At 34.4% G+C, this 17384-nt stretch overlaps 1 protein-coding gene across 1 annotated transcript in view; it reads right to left on the bottom strand.

The window, feature by feature from the left end:
- Positions 1–2674: 2674 nt before the first annotated feature.
- The window catches only part of LOC140449707 (lysosome-associated membrane glycoprotein 5), a 39483-nt gene continuing 24773 nt past the window's right edge, over positions 2675–17384 (bottom strand). The window contains exons 3-5 of the mRNA XM_072543028.1: positions 15153–15299; positions 6042–6129; positions 2675–3805 (exon numbers count right to left, since the gene is read on the bottom strand). Coding sequence (XP_072399129.1) covers positions 3453–3805; positions 6042–6129; positions 15153–15299 — 588 coding nt within the window. The 3' untranslated portion in view covers positions 2675–3452. The remainder of the gene's footprint in view (positions 3806–6041; positions 6130–15152; positions 15300–17384) is intronic.

Raw genomic sequence — 17384 nt, 5'->3', positions numbered from 1 at the left:
TGATTCTTCTTTCACTACCGAATCAAAGATGACCGGCGACCAAGCTTTATTGAATTTATGTCAAATTACGCAGAGAGAAAGAGTACTAGATGCGGCGTGACCACAGAAGTTCAGCAGGATCTTTTTAGTGTTCCGCATAACGTCTCTCTAGCCCACTGTGTTGCCCAAGATCTTGAGATGACTAAAGGAATCTCATCCGTATTTTATAAGAAATTCGGTCGTTTGGACGAGTTAAAAAACCAGCAGCCTAAAGTTGGAAGAGTACTGAGATTAGAAGATGGTTCTCGATCTTTGCTGTATATGGTGACCAGGAAATCGTATACACAGGGTAAGCTACGAGGATATATGGTGTGCTCTAACTAATTTGAATAAAACCGTGTGCAATTACGACATCAAGAATTTGGCCTTACCCAAGATAGGCCATGCACTAGATAATCTGGACTGGAAGATTGTCAGAAGCATGCTTGAAGTGATCTTCCGAGAAACCGGCGTGCGAATTACTGTGTGTTGCATTAACCCGATGAGATCGTATCCTTCAAAGTCAGTAGACTGTTATTTCTTTCTAAAGGGTTCATGCAGAGCTGGAGAGTCCTGTAGATTCTGCCACCTTGTGCCTACATATAGAGTTGCTGATCGGGACGATCAGATTTAAGAGGTGAGCAGTGTTACGAAAATGCGTTCGGCATGGCCCAGGTAACGGTTGCATTGCATCTCTAATACTCTTCGAGAATCTTCGCGGTGTATCGAGTGTGAGAGAGAATAACCGGTCACGTAGGCGAATTAAAGGTGGGACTACGCCAGAACATTCTCGAAAATAATACTTTTGGTATATATAGGTAACAATGTTAGAAGTAGTTTTGAGTTGTTAAGATACTACCGAACTGTAAAGTTATAAATAAATATATGTATATAAATTCGAACCGCTCGTTTTATTTAATCTCGCTACAATATAAAAAAGAAGAAGAAAAAGTGTAGTTAAGAATTTTGAAAAAGGAAGTTATGGATTATTTAAAAGTCAGGAGTGATATATGATGCTAAGATTGTCAATATCTGTACGTTTATTCGTACAGTTTTGTTCTCTTAGACAGTGCTATATTTTCAACAAAGATCTCTTATGGGAATTATTTTGCAATTATTCGTAAGACACAAGAGTTCTTATTGCATCTAATATCAGTTATGTTATAGGCCCTTTTGAGTTTTTTTTGTTTCAACCAATATACTTCCTATATTCAAATACCTATATTGATTTCTCCTAAATATCTAGAGGTGTTTTTGTACACGAAAAAAATGTTTTACAATTTCTGATACCTATTTTCATCGATGACTTAACAATTTAGTAAGTTTATTAGTTAACTGTGGGAATAAGTTAAGAAACAGTATTTAAAAAAAGACTCAGATGTGTACACTTCCTTAAGTTGAACTTCATTCATGACTTGTATGGAACTTTGAACCTCTCCCAAATTGGCATAAGTCCGTCAAGTAATGCCCGAGAAGTAAAAAACACACATCTGTTAATAAGAGAGAAGTGGGGTACTTAAAATCGTCTTAAGTAATTGACTTGATTCACTTCGGTAGAGAGGATTTGGCAACTTGTACATCCTTGGGGCTAATCTCTTAATAATTAAGAGTGATTGCTTGCAACGCTCTTTCTGAACCATTTGATTCTTAGGATATTGGCAAAACTTCGTACAATTAACGTGCTAAGGAAGGGATGACGTTGTTTACCTCCATCTCACAGTTAAAAACGGAAAGGGTGCTCATAATGTTATCAGTGGGTACAGCCAGGATCCAGTCATCCACATACCTCTTCAAAAAAGGAATATTGTAATTTAAATTACTGGGTCTGAAATCAAGTGGTCCAAGATAAAACCAACCAGTAGGGGAGAAATAGAAGATCCCATTGGAGTATCAAAAATCTGCAGATAAAAACTATCCTTGAAGACAAAATAGCTGGTGTCAAATACACAGGTAAAGGTGAGTTCGTGAAAAGTGACACCACATCAAAACTTACTACTTGTTGAAAGTTATTGATAAATTTATGTTAAATATAAAATTCGTCGTTTTGATCATAATATGCTGTTGAGAGTATATTTGCCAAAAATTTTGCAATATTGCAATTTTGAGAATTAATTGATGATTCTTTAGGGCGCATACATAGTTGGGGGTATTTTATTTAATGGGTATGCTTTTATATGACAGTAAAAGAGATTGTTTTATATCTGCAAACAGTCTACAGAGCAGGTTCTTGTCGACCAGGGCCGTTGATAGACGGAAAGCTGCTAGGCAAGCTTGAGTCTTTGAACTTTTAACATCTTTTAATTTAGCTTCCAATACAATAGAAACTGAATACGCCAGCTTATTTTATGGCGCCTAAAATTTGACACAACAGTTTCAGAATTGTATTTTATTAATTTCGACAATAAAAATTTATTTGAGCCATATTTAAAGTTCTCCTCAAGACCAAAGAGTACGAAGCTGTTTAATGATGCAGGTAAGTTATTTTCTGACATTTCACAAGAAGATCCTTTGATTTCTACGATTTGAAAGTACTTAGGAGCAATTCTCAAAATATTTTATCGCTTAGGGAATAGAAGCAGCAGTGGCGTTGCAATATTAAGCAATTTGAGAAAATATTTTATATTTGAAACCGAAAAATATGGTATTACTTAATTAAACAATAAATGAAATATATACTTATTAGGAACATGCAAAGAATAGATGAGAATTATCTTCGAGAATTTCTAACCACTGGATTTGAAACTGGTTTGTTTAAATGATTCCAGCGATGACATTGGATCTGATTATGAAAGTGAATAACATAATATAACATTGATATTATGCACTCACAAATGTTTCTTTTACCTTATATTCACAAGTTATTCGAGTAATAATACTATAAATAATAACGATGTTAAAGTTAACAATATTTATCAATAAATAATAATATTGTAATACATACTGTTTCAAATTTACAAAAATGTTGCCATCATGTTTTAATACATTGTGTTGCAACTATTTTTTGGAATACAACTGCTTCGTTGGGCATTACTGTTCTGAGAAATTTTAGCTACTACATTTGAAACCAGAAATATTAAGTTAAATATATCAATCATCGAAACAAGTACCTTATAAAAAACAATACTCCATACTATCACGAAATGTTTTCCTAGTTTGTCTTATTTGCCACTTTATTTAAAATAAACAATAAATAAAATTTTAGTGCGACGATGTTAGTTGAGCTTTGTAATTAAGTAATTGTGAAAGATCATATGTTTTATTTGATATGGTAAAGTTTGTCAAAGACTTAAGAAACAGAATGTTAAATAAATCTTTTAATTTGATATTTTTCTTCATTTTTACTAATATTTTTACTAATAATAGCAGCAAAGTTTCAAGGACATCAATAATTAACATCCTAAAAATTCTGCTACGACTTTGTCCACGATATGATCTTATTCCATAGTGTTGTATTGCACGTTCTTAACTTTGAAATACCTATATGCCCCATATCCGGAAATAGTGACCAAAACCGCAATGGCCAGAGTGGATCCCACGGCTATGGGGGCAGTTTCGTCTCTGAATGATCTTTGGAGCTTGCATTCGAAAGCGTTCTCAAAGTCTTCACTTTTGTACATGAACGGTTGGACCTGGAGAAGTCTGAGGAAAAGTATTCCGTGGATTCCTGGAGGAGGATTGTCCTCTTCGTCGGGGTCTAAGGAGACTTCTACTTCGCTGCAGGAATAGGATTTGCCTACTGGAGTTGGGATTAACATTTTGCGGTGGTAGAGTTTGATCGATGATTTTCCTGGAAAAGGATTTAGTCAAGATTAATCTCTTGATTTAATATCGGTAAAAATCTATAAGCTCCAATCGTCAGAGACGAAATTGCCACTGAACCTCTAAAAAAAATTTGAAGCAGCTGAATGTTGCTGAGAATCTGAATTTTGGTACTCTAAAAAAGACGAAAAGAACTTGCCACTCCTATCGCCGGGTTTCCCTCTAAAACTCCGCTTTGATCTAGAGTTCTGGCAATAAATATGAGGCATATGAAATATGCCTGAAAAACGCTGAATTTAAACTTTCACATCGTAATCTAAAACGTTTAAAACTACTTCTTTTTGATTGCACAAGTACATTTGTGGAAACAACACAACGTCAGCTACATATTACACCGAATACCGTCTTCGAGAAAACATTTATTGACGTTTCAATTTCCACTTCGGAAATCGTTCTCAAAATACAAACATTAGTAAATTAAAAAAATTTTGTTTTTTTGTATTGTGAAAAATTCTTCTAATAATTTAATTTTATCTGACTCATCTATATTGACAATTCAGACATACATTATACATTTTAAAGTAGACGACTTTAAAATAATATTGCCAATATTGTTGAGTTGCGTTCCTGGGACGACTTGACTTATAAGATAGTTCATTCGATTATATGAAATCAACTTGAACTTGAACGCAACTCAACAATATTGGCAATATTATTTTAAAGACGTCTACTTTAAAATGTATAATGTATGTCTGAATTGTCAATATAGATGAGTCAGATAAAATTAAATTATTAGTAGAATTTTTCACTAAATAACAAAAAAACAAAATTTGTTTAATTCACTAATGTTTGTATTTTGAGAACGATTTCCGAAGTGGAAATTGAAACTTCAATAAACGTACTTTAACCTTTAATTGTGGCCCCAAGAAAATAGCTTCAGAACAATAATAAAATAATAAAATTCCATTCTATACTTCTTGTTGTTTTAATCTGTCATTCCTCTCCTTTTGGATTCTATTATTCTCTTAAGTTCTTCCACCAATTTTTCTAATGCAACAACTCTTCTATTTTCTAGTGCTAAATATTCTTTTATAATTCTATAGGGGTCTTCTTCCTTTTTGGAGCTTTCTCAATTTAATTGCTTGTTTGGGAGTGACAGTTGTTGCACTCGTGCTAGGGCAATCTGTTATAAGGGGTGCAACTTTTATTGGTTTTTATATGTTCCAGTTGCAGAGCTAGGACTATCTTATAGTTTGTGGGGTGCAACTGTTAATGGCTCTATATGTATCATATTTGAACTGCTAGGAGAAGTACTAGGAAAATGTAAACGATTAAGTGAAGAGTAGATTTTCCCGTGATTTATAGTTTTATCCTCTGCAAATATTTCTTCAAACATATTAAAATATTCTCAGATGATGGGTCCTCTACCAGTGTTTGACTTTTTATTGTTATCCTTGATTGTCTTATAGTGGTGTTTTAAAATTCGCATTTTTCTGTCACAGTTTTCCTCACTTACCATACAATTACATTTTGAACAAAATTGAAAAACGGCCCAACAGCTTAAATACGCGCGATGGCGCTAAACGACTACCGGCAACATGGCGACCGCTAGTTCAGCGACCCCCCACCCCAACCCACACCGCTCAGGCCACGTCAGCGCATACCGTTCCCGCGCGTACTGATAGTATAAAAGCACCAGCACAGGGTAAGACCGGTCCTCACTCGACACTGAGGAGTAGGCAGATTAAGACCTCAGTACCGTTTGACGGTTGTTGTATGTATACAGAACACGATACTGGTACGTCACTATGAGGGGAGTAGGCAGATTGAGACCCCGAACTCGAACGGAACCATATCCATCTTGAAAATGGGTGCCGAAACGTCGAGCTTTAAATTCTCAACGCGGTTCTTCCCGAGAACTCATTTTCATTTATCTGACCGCGGAAATCTCTCCGAACATTTTATTCCCCTCTACGGGGAGGATTTTTTCATTCTCACTTAATCTTTCTCTAATCTTCTAACACGCAAATACCGTCTTCTCTGTAATCTTGCTTTTCTTAAATCATGTCGTGACCATCAAGTAATTCCGAAATCTCTTCAAATTAAACATCACACTAAATCTTCATCAATTTCCAAAATTCTTAGAGCAACTGGTTTTTCGATTCACAAATATTGAGGGTTACAACCTTATTCGGGGAAGACATTCAATTAATTTTTACTGAGATATAATACTAATAATATTAATACATTGATCATATACTTACTTTGAATTGGTATTCCATGAAACTGTGGTAAATCTGGACTAACGTTTAATCCTAAACTGCTGATGTACCATCGTTCTCCACCTGGTGTCTATAAAAGAGATAATTTTTTTGTTTATTATATAGATGATAATTAATCATTGGAAAAAATAAAAACGTTTTTTCAAACATATGTATTAAAGATAATTAATTATATATAATTTAATTATTTATAGTATATATAGTATATATAGAAAAGGAAAAGAAGTCTTTGCTGACAAAGTTAGTAAACGGAGCTTTGAGGTTTATTGGGATTTGCAGCGGTGAAATAAGTGTACTCTTTTAACTAAGTTTCAAGCTTTCGAAAATGTTTATTTTCATCATCAGGAAAAACTGAAATAAAGTGCTACTGTTAGTAAAGCATCCTCGAAACCTATTAAGAATGTAAAAGGTTATAATTCTGGGTTCTGATGAACCGGGTATCAAGAAAGGGGACTGAGCATAGATCATCCTCATGTTCGATTGTGAACTGTAATAGAGGGTCATAACTATTAAATACATTCAAGATTTCTGTGGATCCATTGCTAGGAATAGCTAGGATTAAGTCATCCACATACTTTTTTACAAAGGGAATATGAAAGGACAATTCTGGAATCACCATATCTAGTAAATGATCCATCACATAACAGGCCAAGATGGGAGAGATGGTACCTCCCATAGGGGTTCCTTGTGTTTGTCTGAACAGAGTATTATTGAATGTGAAATAGGTGTTGTTGAATAAAAAAGAGATAAGTTTTTTGAAGTATACTAAGCTGATATTGCAATGAGAACTAATAAAATTCCAATTGTTTTCAATAGCTATTAAAGCTGCATCTAGATGTACATTAGTGAATAATGAAACTACATCCAGACTGACAATCACATAGTTTTCAGGTAACTGATAGTTATTAAAGTTGTTAAAAACATCAAAAGAATTTTTTATGTAATATTCATTAGAAACATAAGCATTGGTTAAGATCTCAGTTAAAAAAGGTGCTAGTAAATTAGTGGGAGCACCAATACATGCAACAATATATATATATATATATATATATATATATTTATATAGTTCATTTTCTGTATCTTATCGACCGTCTAAGAAGTAAAACTAGTGAGAGGGATATTAGGTATTTCGATCAAACAATAAAACGATTTTATTATTTCGTCAAACTCGATATTTCGCTAATGTTTATTAGCATCATCAGGAGTATACTAGAATTATTATTAATATTATTATTATTATTACATATATATATATATATACATATATATATATATATATATATATATATATATATATATATATATATATATATATATATATATATATATATAATGGCTATAAGAATGCTTTCTAGATCCTATTTCTTGGGTGGATCAGTCCCTTTTGTTTATATTATCTGATAATATCTCTCCATTTTTTCCTTCCTCTACTTTTTATTCTCCATTCTCTGACTCCTGCCCTTTGGAGGTCTTCTTCAACTTCTTGCAGCCACTTTGATCTTGGTCTTCCCCTTCTCTTTCTTCCTCCTGGATTCCATTCTATCATTGCGTATGTCACAGCCTCATCTCCTGTGACAAATGTGACCTAACCATCTAACTCTGCATTGCTTTATTTTAGTCACGATGTCTTCCTTAAGCTATTCATTAATCTCTACATTTGTTCTGCTTCTATATTCATTTTGCTCTGTTCTGATTGGTCCTAGTATGGTTCTCATAATCTTTCTCTCTGCTATTCTTAAGTCTTCTACATCTTTTTTAAACATCGTCATTGTTTCTCCTGCATATAATAATATTGGCCTAATTATGGTGTTATAAATGTTCGTCTTAGTTTTCTTAGTCAGTGTTTTGCTTCTAAGTAATATTTTGTTTGCAAGAAAGCTTTATTCGCTGCTAATATTTTTTCTTTTATTTCGGACTTCCTTTCTCCGGATTTGCTTATTGTAACTCTTAGGTATTTAAAGTATTCTACTTCTTCAAACTCAGAACTTCCTATTTTGGTTTTTTCTTTCATTGGCTTTTTCCCTAATCTTAATATTTTTATCTGTTCTTGATTTAATCTTAGTCCCATTACCTCCCCTTTCTCTCTTATTTCTTCTAGCATTTCTTTCAATATTTTCCTGTTCTTTGCAATAATAGCAATATTTTCTGCATATGCAATTATTTGAAATAATATTTGAATATATTATATGAAAATTATTAGTAAAAACAATTAATACATAGCACAAACTTACAAATAAATAACAAAGTCACATAGTAGAATTATTAAAATGCAAACCAGCCCATCACAGGACTTTAAAACAATTACAATAAAATAATTACTAATACCAATTTTAAAATGCATTAACTCTTTTTACTTAGATATTAAAGAATAAATAAAATTATATAGAGGTATACATATGTTATTTTTGACGTTACTATAAAGTATTTAAAATGATACAATATATATTGCTAAGATTACTAGTGTCTGTTTTATTATTAATGACACTCTTAGTTTGGTTGATATGATACATATCGAGAAACAATATATTTTTGTAATTGCTTACTGATGCCAATATTTTCACGTTATCATAATCAAACTGCTGGTCAGTTTTTATAAAATGTTCGACACCAACGCATGTTTTATTTCTCCTGTTGCAGTCACTTTTGTGTTGTGTGATCCGCTGTTTCAGCCACTGTACGATTTGTCCAATATAACATCACTGGCAACCTAAACTGTAATTAATATATGACATTAATATATGACAAAGAATGTACTACTGAAGCTCTAAATCCAATAATTAAATTTGACTAGGTACAATTCGACCCATGCAATGAAAACTATCGTAACTCACTTTTGTTTGAACTGAGATAATCGCGTTTGAAAATTTTTCGCAAAGATTTCGCTCTAAGAAATGGCGTTATTTTTGGAAGAAATACGTCTTAAGCACTGTCATTTCTGATATATTATTATATAAAGGGTTTTAAGGGATTTCACAAATAAAACATAACAAAAAACTTGTTTCTTCTGCTAAATTTTGAAGACTTATTATAGTTTTCGTCAAAGCATTTAAGGAAAAAAACACTTACTCTAGATTTAGTAACAGATTTATTGAAAGAAAACATTACTGTTTAATAAATGTTGATAAAAAACATTTCTAGAACTAATCGGAATAACGAAAATTAAAATCTTGTTCATATTCTTCAGTGTTGTCATTTTCTGCTTCCATATTTTCACTAGTTATAATATTCTGTCCCTTTTGTATTTTCGTCTCATTCTCGGCTTTAACGCAAAAATAAAACTCATGGTAAACCTTAGGAATGCTAGAAAGACTGTTTCCTCTGGGTTTACATAAATCAAGTAAACCATTCAATTTTTTCTCATTTATTGGAAGCAAGCTTGTATACGGTCGAAGTAATTCTTTAGAATAATCGTTTTTTATTGTATTTCTTTTAGTCTTTTTTAAAGTTAATATTTTCAGCTCATCGGCATGGTCATTTGAACTTCATTTTATGAGGCATATCTGATAAAAAGTGCACTCTTTAATTTTGCTTATCTTTAGGTTTTCTCCATCATTATCTTTATCCCAATTTTCTAATTTCATATTGCCGTTTTTTGGTATTTTCAATAACAGCATGCACGCTGTCTCCTTCGTTTTGTGTATGCCCTGCTTCTAAATAGATTGTGTTCCTGGCAATTGTGTTTATAGTCATTAAATATATCAGTTAAATTTTTTTCACCATCGATGTATTCCCTATTGGTTTGCTTGCGCAGATAGTGGCTCTCAATACGAGGAATCAATCGAATATGCTCACGAACTCCGTCTTTAATCGATGGATCCACTTGTTTATGGTTTTTGTGTTTACCTCTTAAGTCTACTTCCAGGAACCCTTTTTCAGCTTTGTCAACGACCATTCTTGTAATTCGATTGTTGATATCTAGCGTAGGCATAAAAAAGTATTTGCATACGTGAACTTGCTCATTATTATTTATATGAAAATAGTTATGCAATATTATGTTGTCTAGACCTCTCTGCACTGCTGTACCTGTACGCTGGTTTGACTGGTTTCATGCATTTGTGAATGAAATCCCTCTGTCTATTTATATTTTCCAGGGCCCAATATTTTAAAAAAATATCTTTCCTGGTATTTTCATCTATTTTATTAGAGAATTTTAGCCGGCATTTATCTCCACAAGCAGGTCTGATACTCGTGGCAACAATAGGTTTTTGTGATTTAGATCTTGAGGTATATGCTTGGCCAGAGTTTCCTAGTTTCTTGGCTTTGTTACTTAACCAGTTTTCTGACACTGCTACTCGCTTTTTCTCTCTTTTTTTAGGACTGGCAGTTTTGGTGTCTGCTGGTTGGGTGTCTGCTAGTTGAGTATCTGGTACTTCAGGTCCTGATCCTTGTAAGTTTACTGCTAGAGGGTCTGCAACTTACGTCTGGTACTTGAATGCTTGCTGCTGTGGAGTATTTACTGCTTGAAAGTCCGCAAGTAGAGTGTCAGCTACCTGGCTTACATTGTGTGAATTCGACAAGAAACCGTTGCAACCTGGAATATACTGCTGCTTGAGCTAGAACTATCACTTGATGTAGAAGAGGAGGACGAACTAGAGCTACTAGAATCTGATTCTGATCGATGGTTTATTGGTAATAAATGAATATAAAAGTATTTTTTGCAAGTCAAAGAAAAAAAATATATGTCAATATAGTCAATATACACATATATACATAATGTAAATATAAAACGTAAAACATAGATACAGTGTTTTAACTTATACTGTTGACAATTACAACAAATTAAAATCGGAAGTAAAAAACTCCTCATATGTAAAAAAGGCATTCACTATAAGGTAACTCTTAATTTTTGCCTTAAACTGATCAAAATTAAGAGCTTTTATTCTAGCTGGCACTAAGTTGTAGAATTTTATGGCTAAATACCTTGAACAATTTCTGGATCTCTCAAGTGGCCCAAATTCTGGTATAAGATTATTGTTAAATCTGGTGGGATAAGTATGAAAATCTACATGCGCATTGTATTGGCTAAGACTTTGTTTAATGTGTAACATACACTGTATAATGTATACACAAGGTAAAGTTAAAATTTTTAAAGCTCTAAAGGCGTTTCTACAGTCTGCTCTATAACAGAGCCCAGAAATAATACGAACACACTTTCTTTGTTGTGCAAACACTTTATCAATATGACAAGAGTGACCCCAGGAGAGTGTTGACAGTAGAATGATCTCATTTTCGTCTGCATACTCCAACATTTGGACGAAGTTGCAATGACATGCATAACCATTCAAAACCAGTAGGACTTTTCCTGGGCCTTTCTAGGAACAAAGTGATGTGACAATTAATAATATATCTGTTTATGTAAGCGGACTTTTCATTCATGTAAACCTTTGATCCTGGGGGCATGCCATCTTCGAATTCTTGCTTTTTATTTTTGCCTTTGAATATGCAGGTCGGGGGGAGGAAGTTGCCCTCAGCATCGCAACAGGTGATACATGTAATTGTTTCCCCCTTCTCCGAAGAAGTTACTGATGCTACTGGATTTTAAGATCCCTTTTGGGCTACAATAAATGCAGGTTTATTATTCAGTTGGAGTCCTGTTTCGTCCATGTTAAATAAACTCCCGGGCTTCTCCATCAACTCATTTTCTAGAATAACTTGCTCTAACAGATGAAAGTAATCGCTTACATCCTTTTTGTTCATGCCTCGACTTCTTGTTAAGGATACGCCTTCCGATTTTCTTATACTCAAGTCAAGATTTCTTCTTAAGAATGATTGTAACCAGCCAAAACCTGCAAGTTTCTTTTCCTTGTGCATTGACCCCCCATTTGTCTACTTCTTACGGCATGTATGGCTGATTCGAGGTTATTTTCAGTCCATAAACCACGTTGGCAATTTCCTTTTCTGTTATACTTCGTTGGTTTGGCTGAAAATAAATTTATCTATTAAAAATATCGTTATATAAGTAACTAAAGAGCTAGGCCATAGCTCCCTAACATTTGCGAGCCAACTAACCCGAATTGTCAGGGTGAGATGGCCCACTTAACTTCCGTGTGTTGGAAACGTTTGAAAGGACTGGCAACTATGCCTACATAACCTCAACGATACAAACAACATGCCATCAAAACGTGACTTCGATAAAATACAGACGAAAATAAGTGCACAATAGTTTTGACGATTACCGAAAAAAGTTTTAACCCTTAACTGGTATGGTGATTTAAAATTACACTTAAAGTATGGCGGGGTCAGATTTGACCCTGTGCCTTTTTTTGCATGCAGCAAATAGAAAACAGAAAAATTTTCATTCAGATCGAATATAAATCCTTTTTATTATAAATAATAATGTTTACATATACTTTTTAATAATATCTGGCCTACTTCTGGCTAAACTTATAAAAATTAACATGGCTTTTCTTATCTGTAAAAAAAAATAGAGAAAAAATTAAAAATAATTTTAAACGGAATTGTTTTAATCAAAACAAACCTAAACCTAGGGAAAAATACTTAAAAACATGAAAAAACATAATAAACAAAAATTCTGACAACTACATTTTGCGCAGTATTTTATTGTTCGGAGCAATTTGTACACATGTTGGACGTTTTGCAATGGTCTTTGCAAATATGCCTGCTACACTCGTCACATACAATTGGATGTTTGTTGTCACTGTAAGGGCATAAGAAGCATCTGGCACGCTTAGGTTGTCGACGTTGAGGGTTATCTATGCTTCGTGGGGCCTCATCTGGGATATTGCTGATTCGCCTTATGGTTACCTTCAATTCCCGAGGAATGTTTTTCATTTGACTTCTTCGAACTAAGTGTTCGTTGATCATTTCTCTCCCTAAATCAATAAGGAAACGGTTACGAACCATCTCATTATTTGGATTAGCAGCATTATAAATTATGCCTGCATTTGCGGCGGAGATGTCCATCATTCGGTACCACAAAGTTAGAGGCCAACGCCGAGTACGTCTTCCTACTTTGTAATTGGCACAAATTTGGTCCAGTACATCAACGCCAACTTTCGTTAGGTTATAAAAGGAGATGATGTCTGGTAATTTCTTTGCTCCTTCTTCGACCATGTTATTATGGTGCATTGTAGACATCATGCAAACTGAGCGATTTCTTTTTGGAACGTATGACGCAATTGTTATATCCTTAGTAAATCCAAAAAGCGAGGAAAGTGGTTCACGTTGCTTACTAGCTAGGAACTCTTTAGGTAACTCCCTTTTATTCCGTCTAATAGTACCTACGTATGTCAAGTTTTGGCGTTGCAATTCTTCAACCAGCTCTAGTGACGTGAACCAATTGTCCCCTGTAATATTACGGTTCGAATTTGCTATTGGTTCAATCAAAGTTAGCACAGTTTGGGTTGGAATAGATAGCTTCTTTGGATTTGCCCTATTTTCATCTTTGCCCGTATATACAAAAGCATTGATCAAATAATGTGTACGAGCGTCACACAAACACAATATTTTTAGTCCGTATTTCACAGGCTTGCTTTTTATAAACATACGGAACCTACACTTTCCCCGAAATCCAACCAACATTTCGTCCACGGTTACGTATTCCCCACAAGAATAGTTTATCTTACAGTTTCCAATAAATCTGTAAAACAAATTTGAAATTGCAGCAAGTTTATCTCCGTCTTCAATACGTTGTCGTCTAGTGGCTGGATTGTCAAATCTTAAGGCTGTTAGCAGGAAACTGAATCTCTTTAGAGTCATTGTTGCACGAAAAATGTCACGACCTGTTCCATCTGTTGCAAAAAGCGAATTTATGTCCTCGTGACTCGACTTGAACACTCCAGCTAGATAGAGAAGACCGAGAAATGCTCGCATTTCTACTTCATCGACATGATTAATAAACTGACATGACAAGGCCTGATCGCCATAGGTTGCCTGCAGTTCAGTTATTTTCTCATTCGTTCTTGCGATAACTTCATTTATAATGTATCCATCGAGAAAAAAACTGAGCGCCTGCAAGGGTGTAGTTGGCTTATTGGTCCGACATGGTCCCGAAAGGCCAGGAATATGCGACACTATGTTGGTGACGCGAGTACGGCTAGACGCAGGTGGCGTTTTCGCCCACTTTTTTCTATTTTTTCCGTAGAAATAGCCACTTTCATCCCCAACAATTTCACTTTCAACAGATAAGCTAACTTCTTCGACAGAGTGCCTATCACTGCCATCAACAGCTTCATCTTCACTCTCACTATCAGCATTGTAGTCACTATCCGTATCGTGATCACTAACAATCGTCTCTGCATCGGAAAGGTCGTTGTCGGTATCCCATAAAGTTTCAGCAATATGTTCAATTTCCTTTTGTGTCAAAGGCGCCCTTTTGTCACGCACGTTCGACATATTATACTTCGATCACAACTCTAAATTGAAAGAACAAACAAAATTGTATTTTTTTCTGGAAAAATAACAGTATTGTGCTTCTTACCCGAAAACGAGAAATTATCCTTTAACGGTATGGCAGGGTCAAATCTGACCCAATTCACAATATTCACGTGGAGCCACTAATTGCTTGCGGGCGACTGATAGCGGAACTGAAGCAGTTGCACGCCTTGAAAGAATACCTCAAATGGTATGTTGCCATATCGCCTAGTTTTTCCGAAAATTACAAAAGAATTTCCAATAGGGTCAAATTTGACCCTGCCATACCAGTTAAGGGTTTTAAGAAGATGTAAATAAGAATTTCTAAATATCTTACCTTTCAACCTTGGAAAAAACACGGAAACAACAGAGTATTCCTAATACCATACGCACGCATCAAATAACGCAATGCAACTGCTCCAAATAGGATAAAACTGTGATATATTCGACCGAGTCATCTCACCCGACGAACCATCTCTCCCGGACTTACCCTAATTGTTTTAAGATGCCACACGAAAATAGCTTCCGAACAATATTTAACATCCTTTCTTAACTTTTTAGAATATAGTATCAGTATTATTTTACTTTATTAAATTCATTATCTACGAAACACAGACATCCCTTCTTTGATATAAACAATCCTGGACAAAGGTTTGCATTCTAAAGATTGCTGATTCCGTACCAAATCCATATGTTTAAAAAGAGTAGCAGAACACTTACCTTTGCAAAGTTAATGACTAAACTATATCCAGTCCAAGAAATCCGCATAAAACCAGCATCCTCGTCCGTACAGTCTCCTTCTATGAGGGCTTTTTCAGGGATGAAAGAGTCCGCCTTTTCATCCAAATCGTGTAATTTAAACTGCACCTGGAATAATAAAGTTGATAATTCATAAAGGTAGTTAAAAATAAGCTGAATAAATTAATAATAAATACCATCAAGTAATATATATACAGGTTCAAATTGTCTTTTTATCATTTTCTTTAACCTTCCGTCGTTCGCAACTTACTCTTGTATAAAAGCTGTCGCAATGTATCAAAATGATACATCTAACTTTGACTTAAAATTACAGTAACAGCAATAGTTTTTGGATCAAGCGTAGTTGTAGATTACATCCAATAATTCATTATGTTCCTTCTTTTTTGTTTGTGTAAATATATATATATACATTGGTTTAGAACGTCTTTCGACGTTGTCCGATACCTAAACACCATCTCTTCCTATCTTCGCAGTCGTTTGTTGTTAACTGGACTTGTTTACGCCGTGTTGCCATTCTAATCTAGGTCTTCCTCTTTTCCGTCGACCTATCGGTTGCCATTCTACTACTTTTTTGGGGAGTATTGTTGCTGGCATCCGTTGAACATGCCCATACCACCTTAATTGTTTCTTCTCTATATCTTGAGAAGATCCATAAAGAAGAGTAGTTTTAATCATGGTCTCATATATATTAAATTTTCTTCCTTTCATTATCTCTTTACTCTACAGTATACCATTGAGACATCCTAAGACTTTCTTTGCTTGAGTGATTCTTTGAGTGAGTTTTTCTATTTCCCGTGTATCAGTTCCTGTATTGTCAAAGGCAACACCCAAGTAGTCATAGCTCTGACAGCAGGAAATATGTTGTCCGTTTTCGAGATCTATGTTATCTGACTCGTTTCCAATACAAAGATATTTGGTTTTTGTTGTATTGGCATTCATTCCCCAGTCGTTATATTCTTCTATCAGTTTTCTAAGCATGTACTGCATGTCTTCCCTGTCGGTCGCTAGCACTACCTGGTCATCAGCAAACTGGAGTTTATATATACATTCATTGCTAAGCTCTATACCCATCATATGCACCTTTCTTTTCCATCTTTCCAATCCCGCTGCAATATATATCTTGAATAAGGTTGGTGAGATACAGCATCACTGTCGCAAGCCTTTTGTAACCAGGAATTCTTCCGTTGGATATTTTCCTGTTTTTATCTGTGCCTTTGAGTCTCTATATAGTTCTTGTACAGCATTTATGTGTGGTTGATGTTAGATGACACAGTTTACTTTGAGTGACACAGTTTACTTTCTAATTGAATATTATTAGTAAAGGCTACATTGCATTTTTTTCAAAACTTTGCATGGTCCATCTCACCGGGACGTGTCTGGGAGAGATGGACCAGGGGTAAAAAGTAGGATCAATATGACTACAAACCAAGTATAAAGTAAAAAATATGTATATTTTACATAATAATAAATGTTACAATAACCAAATAAAAAAACAATCAAGTATATTCTTTTGCTTTCTTGACCACAATCTTCCTATTAATGGGAATATTCCCTTTTTGTGACATTATTTCTCTGGTGCCGCAAAAGTCACATTTTACTTCAAATCTAGAGCAACCTTCATGAAACCACGGAGAATACTGTACACACTTTAACCAGTCTTCTTTTTTTTGTAGTTTCATTGTAAGCCTCTCCACATCCCACACATTCATCTTCATCCCATTCTTCTACTGACATACCGTCATCTTGGACTAGATCTGCAGAATCCTAGCTTTCTGAGTCTGAACTTTCAAACTGTGTCACTTTGCCAGATGGTTACTTTTTTGGCTCGAGAAACTTCTTTTTGATTAAATTTTTTTTCTCAGTTGATCTTGTTTCTTTTTCTTTTTTTGTTTATCTTTCATTGCTTGCTCAACTGCCTTCCTTTTTACAACAGCAATGTTCTAAGCTGAATTTAATACTTTTGAAACAGTTGTCAAACATCTCTTAACTTACTGTGTGAGAGAAGGGACGGGTGATATATGTTCTAGAAGTTTAGAAGGAGACATTCAAATTAAACTTCGTACACAATAATTTTCATACTGTCAAATTAAAAAAAAGTATTTCGGTGGAATCGAGACGAAAAATATAAAAATTAATTAACAGTGAGAATTTAAAAAACAATTATTTGATCCAAATTTTTAGGGGAAAGTCTAC

This window comes from Diabrotica undecimpunctata, chromosome 9 (assembly GCF_040954645.1).
Source record: "Diabrotica undecimpunctata isolate CICGRU chromosome 9, icDiaUnde3, whole genome shotgun sequence".
Classification (NCBI taxonomy): Eukaryota; Metazoa; Arthropoda; class Insecta; order Coleoptera; family Chrysomelidae; genus Diabrotica; species Diabrotica undecimpunctata.
Note: the sequence above shows the minus strand (reverse complement) of the source record. Positions and strands in the feature narration are given on the sequence as shown.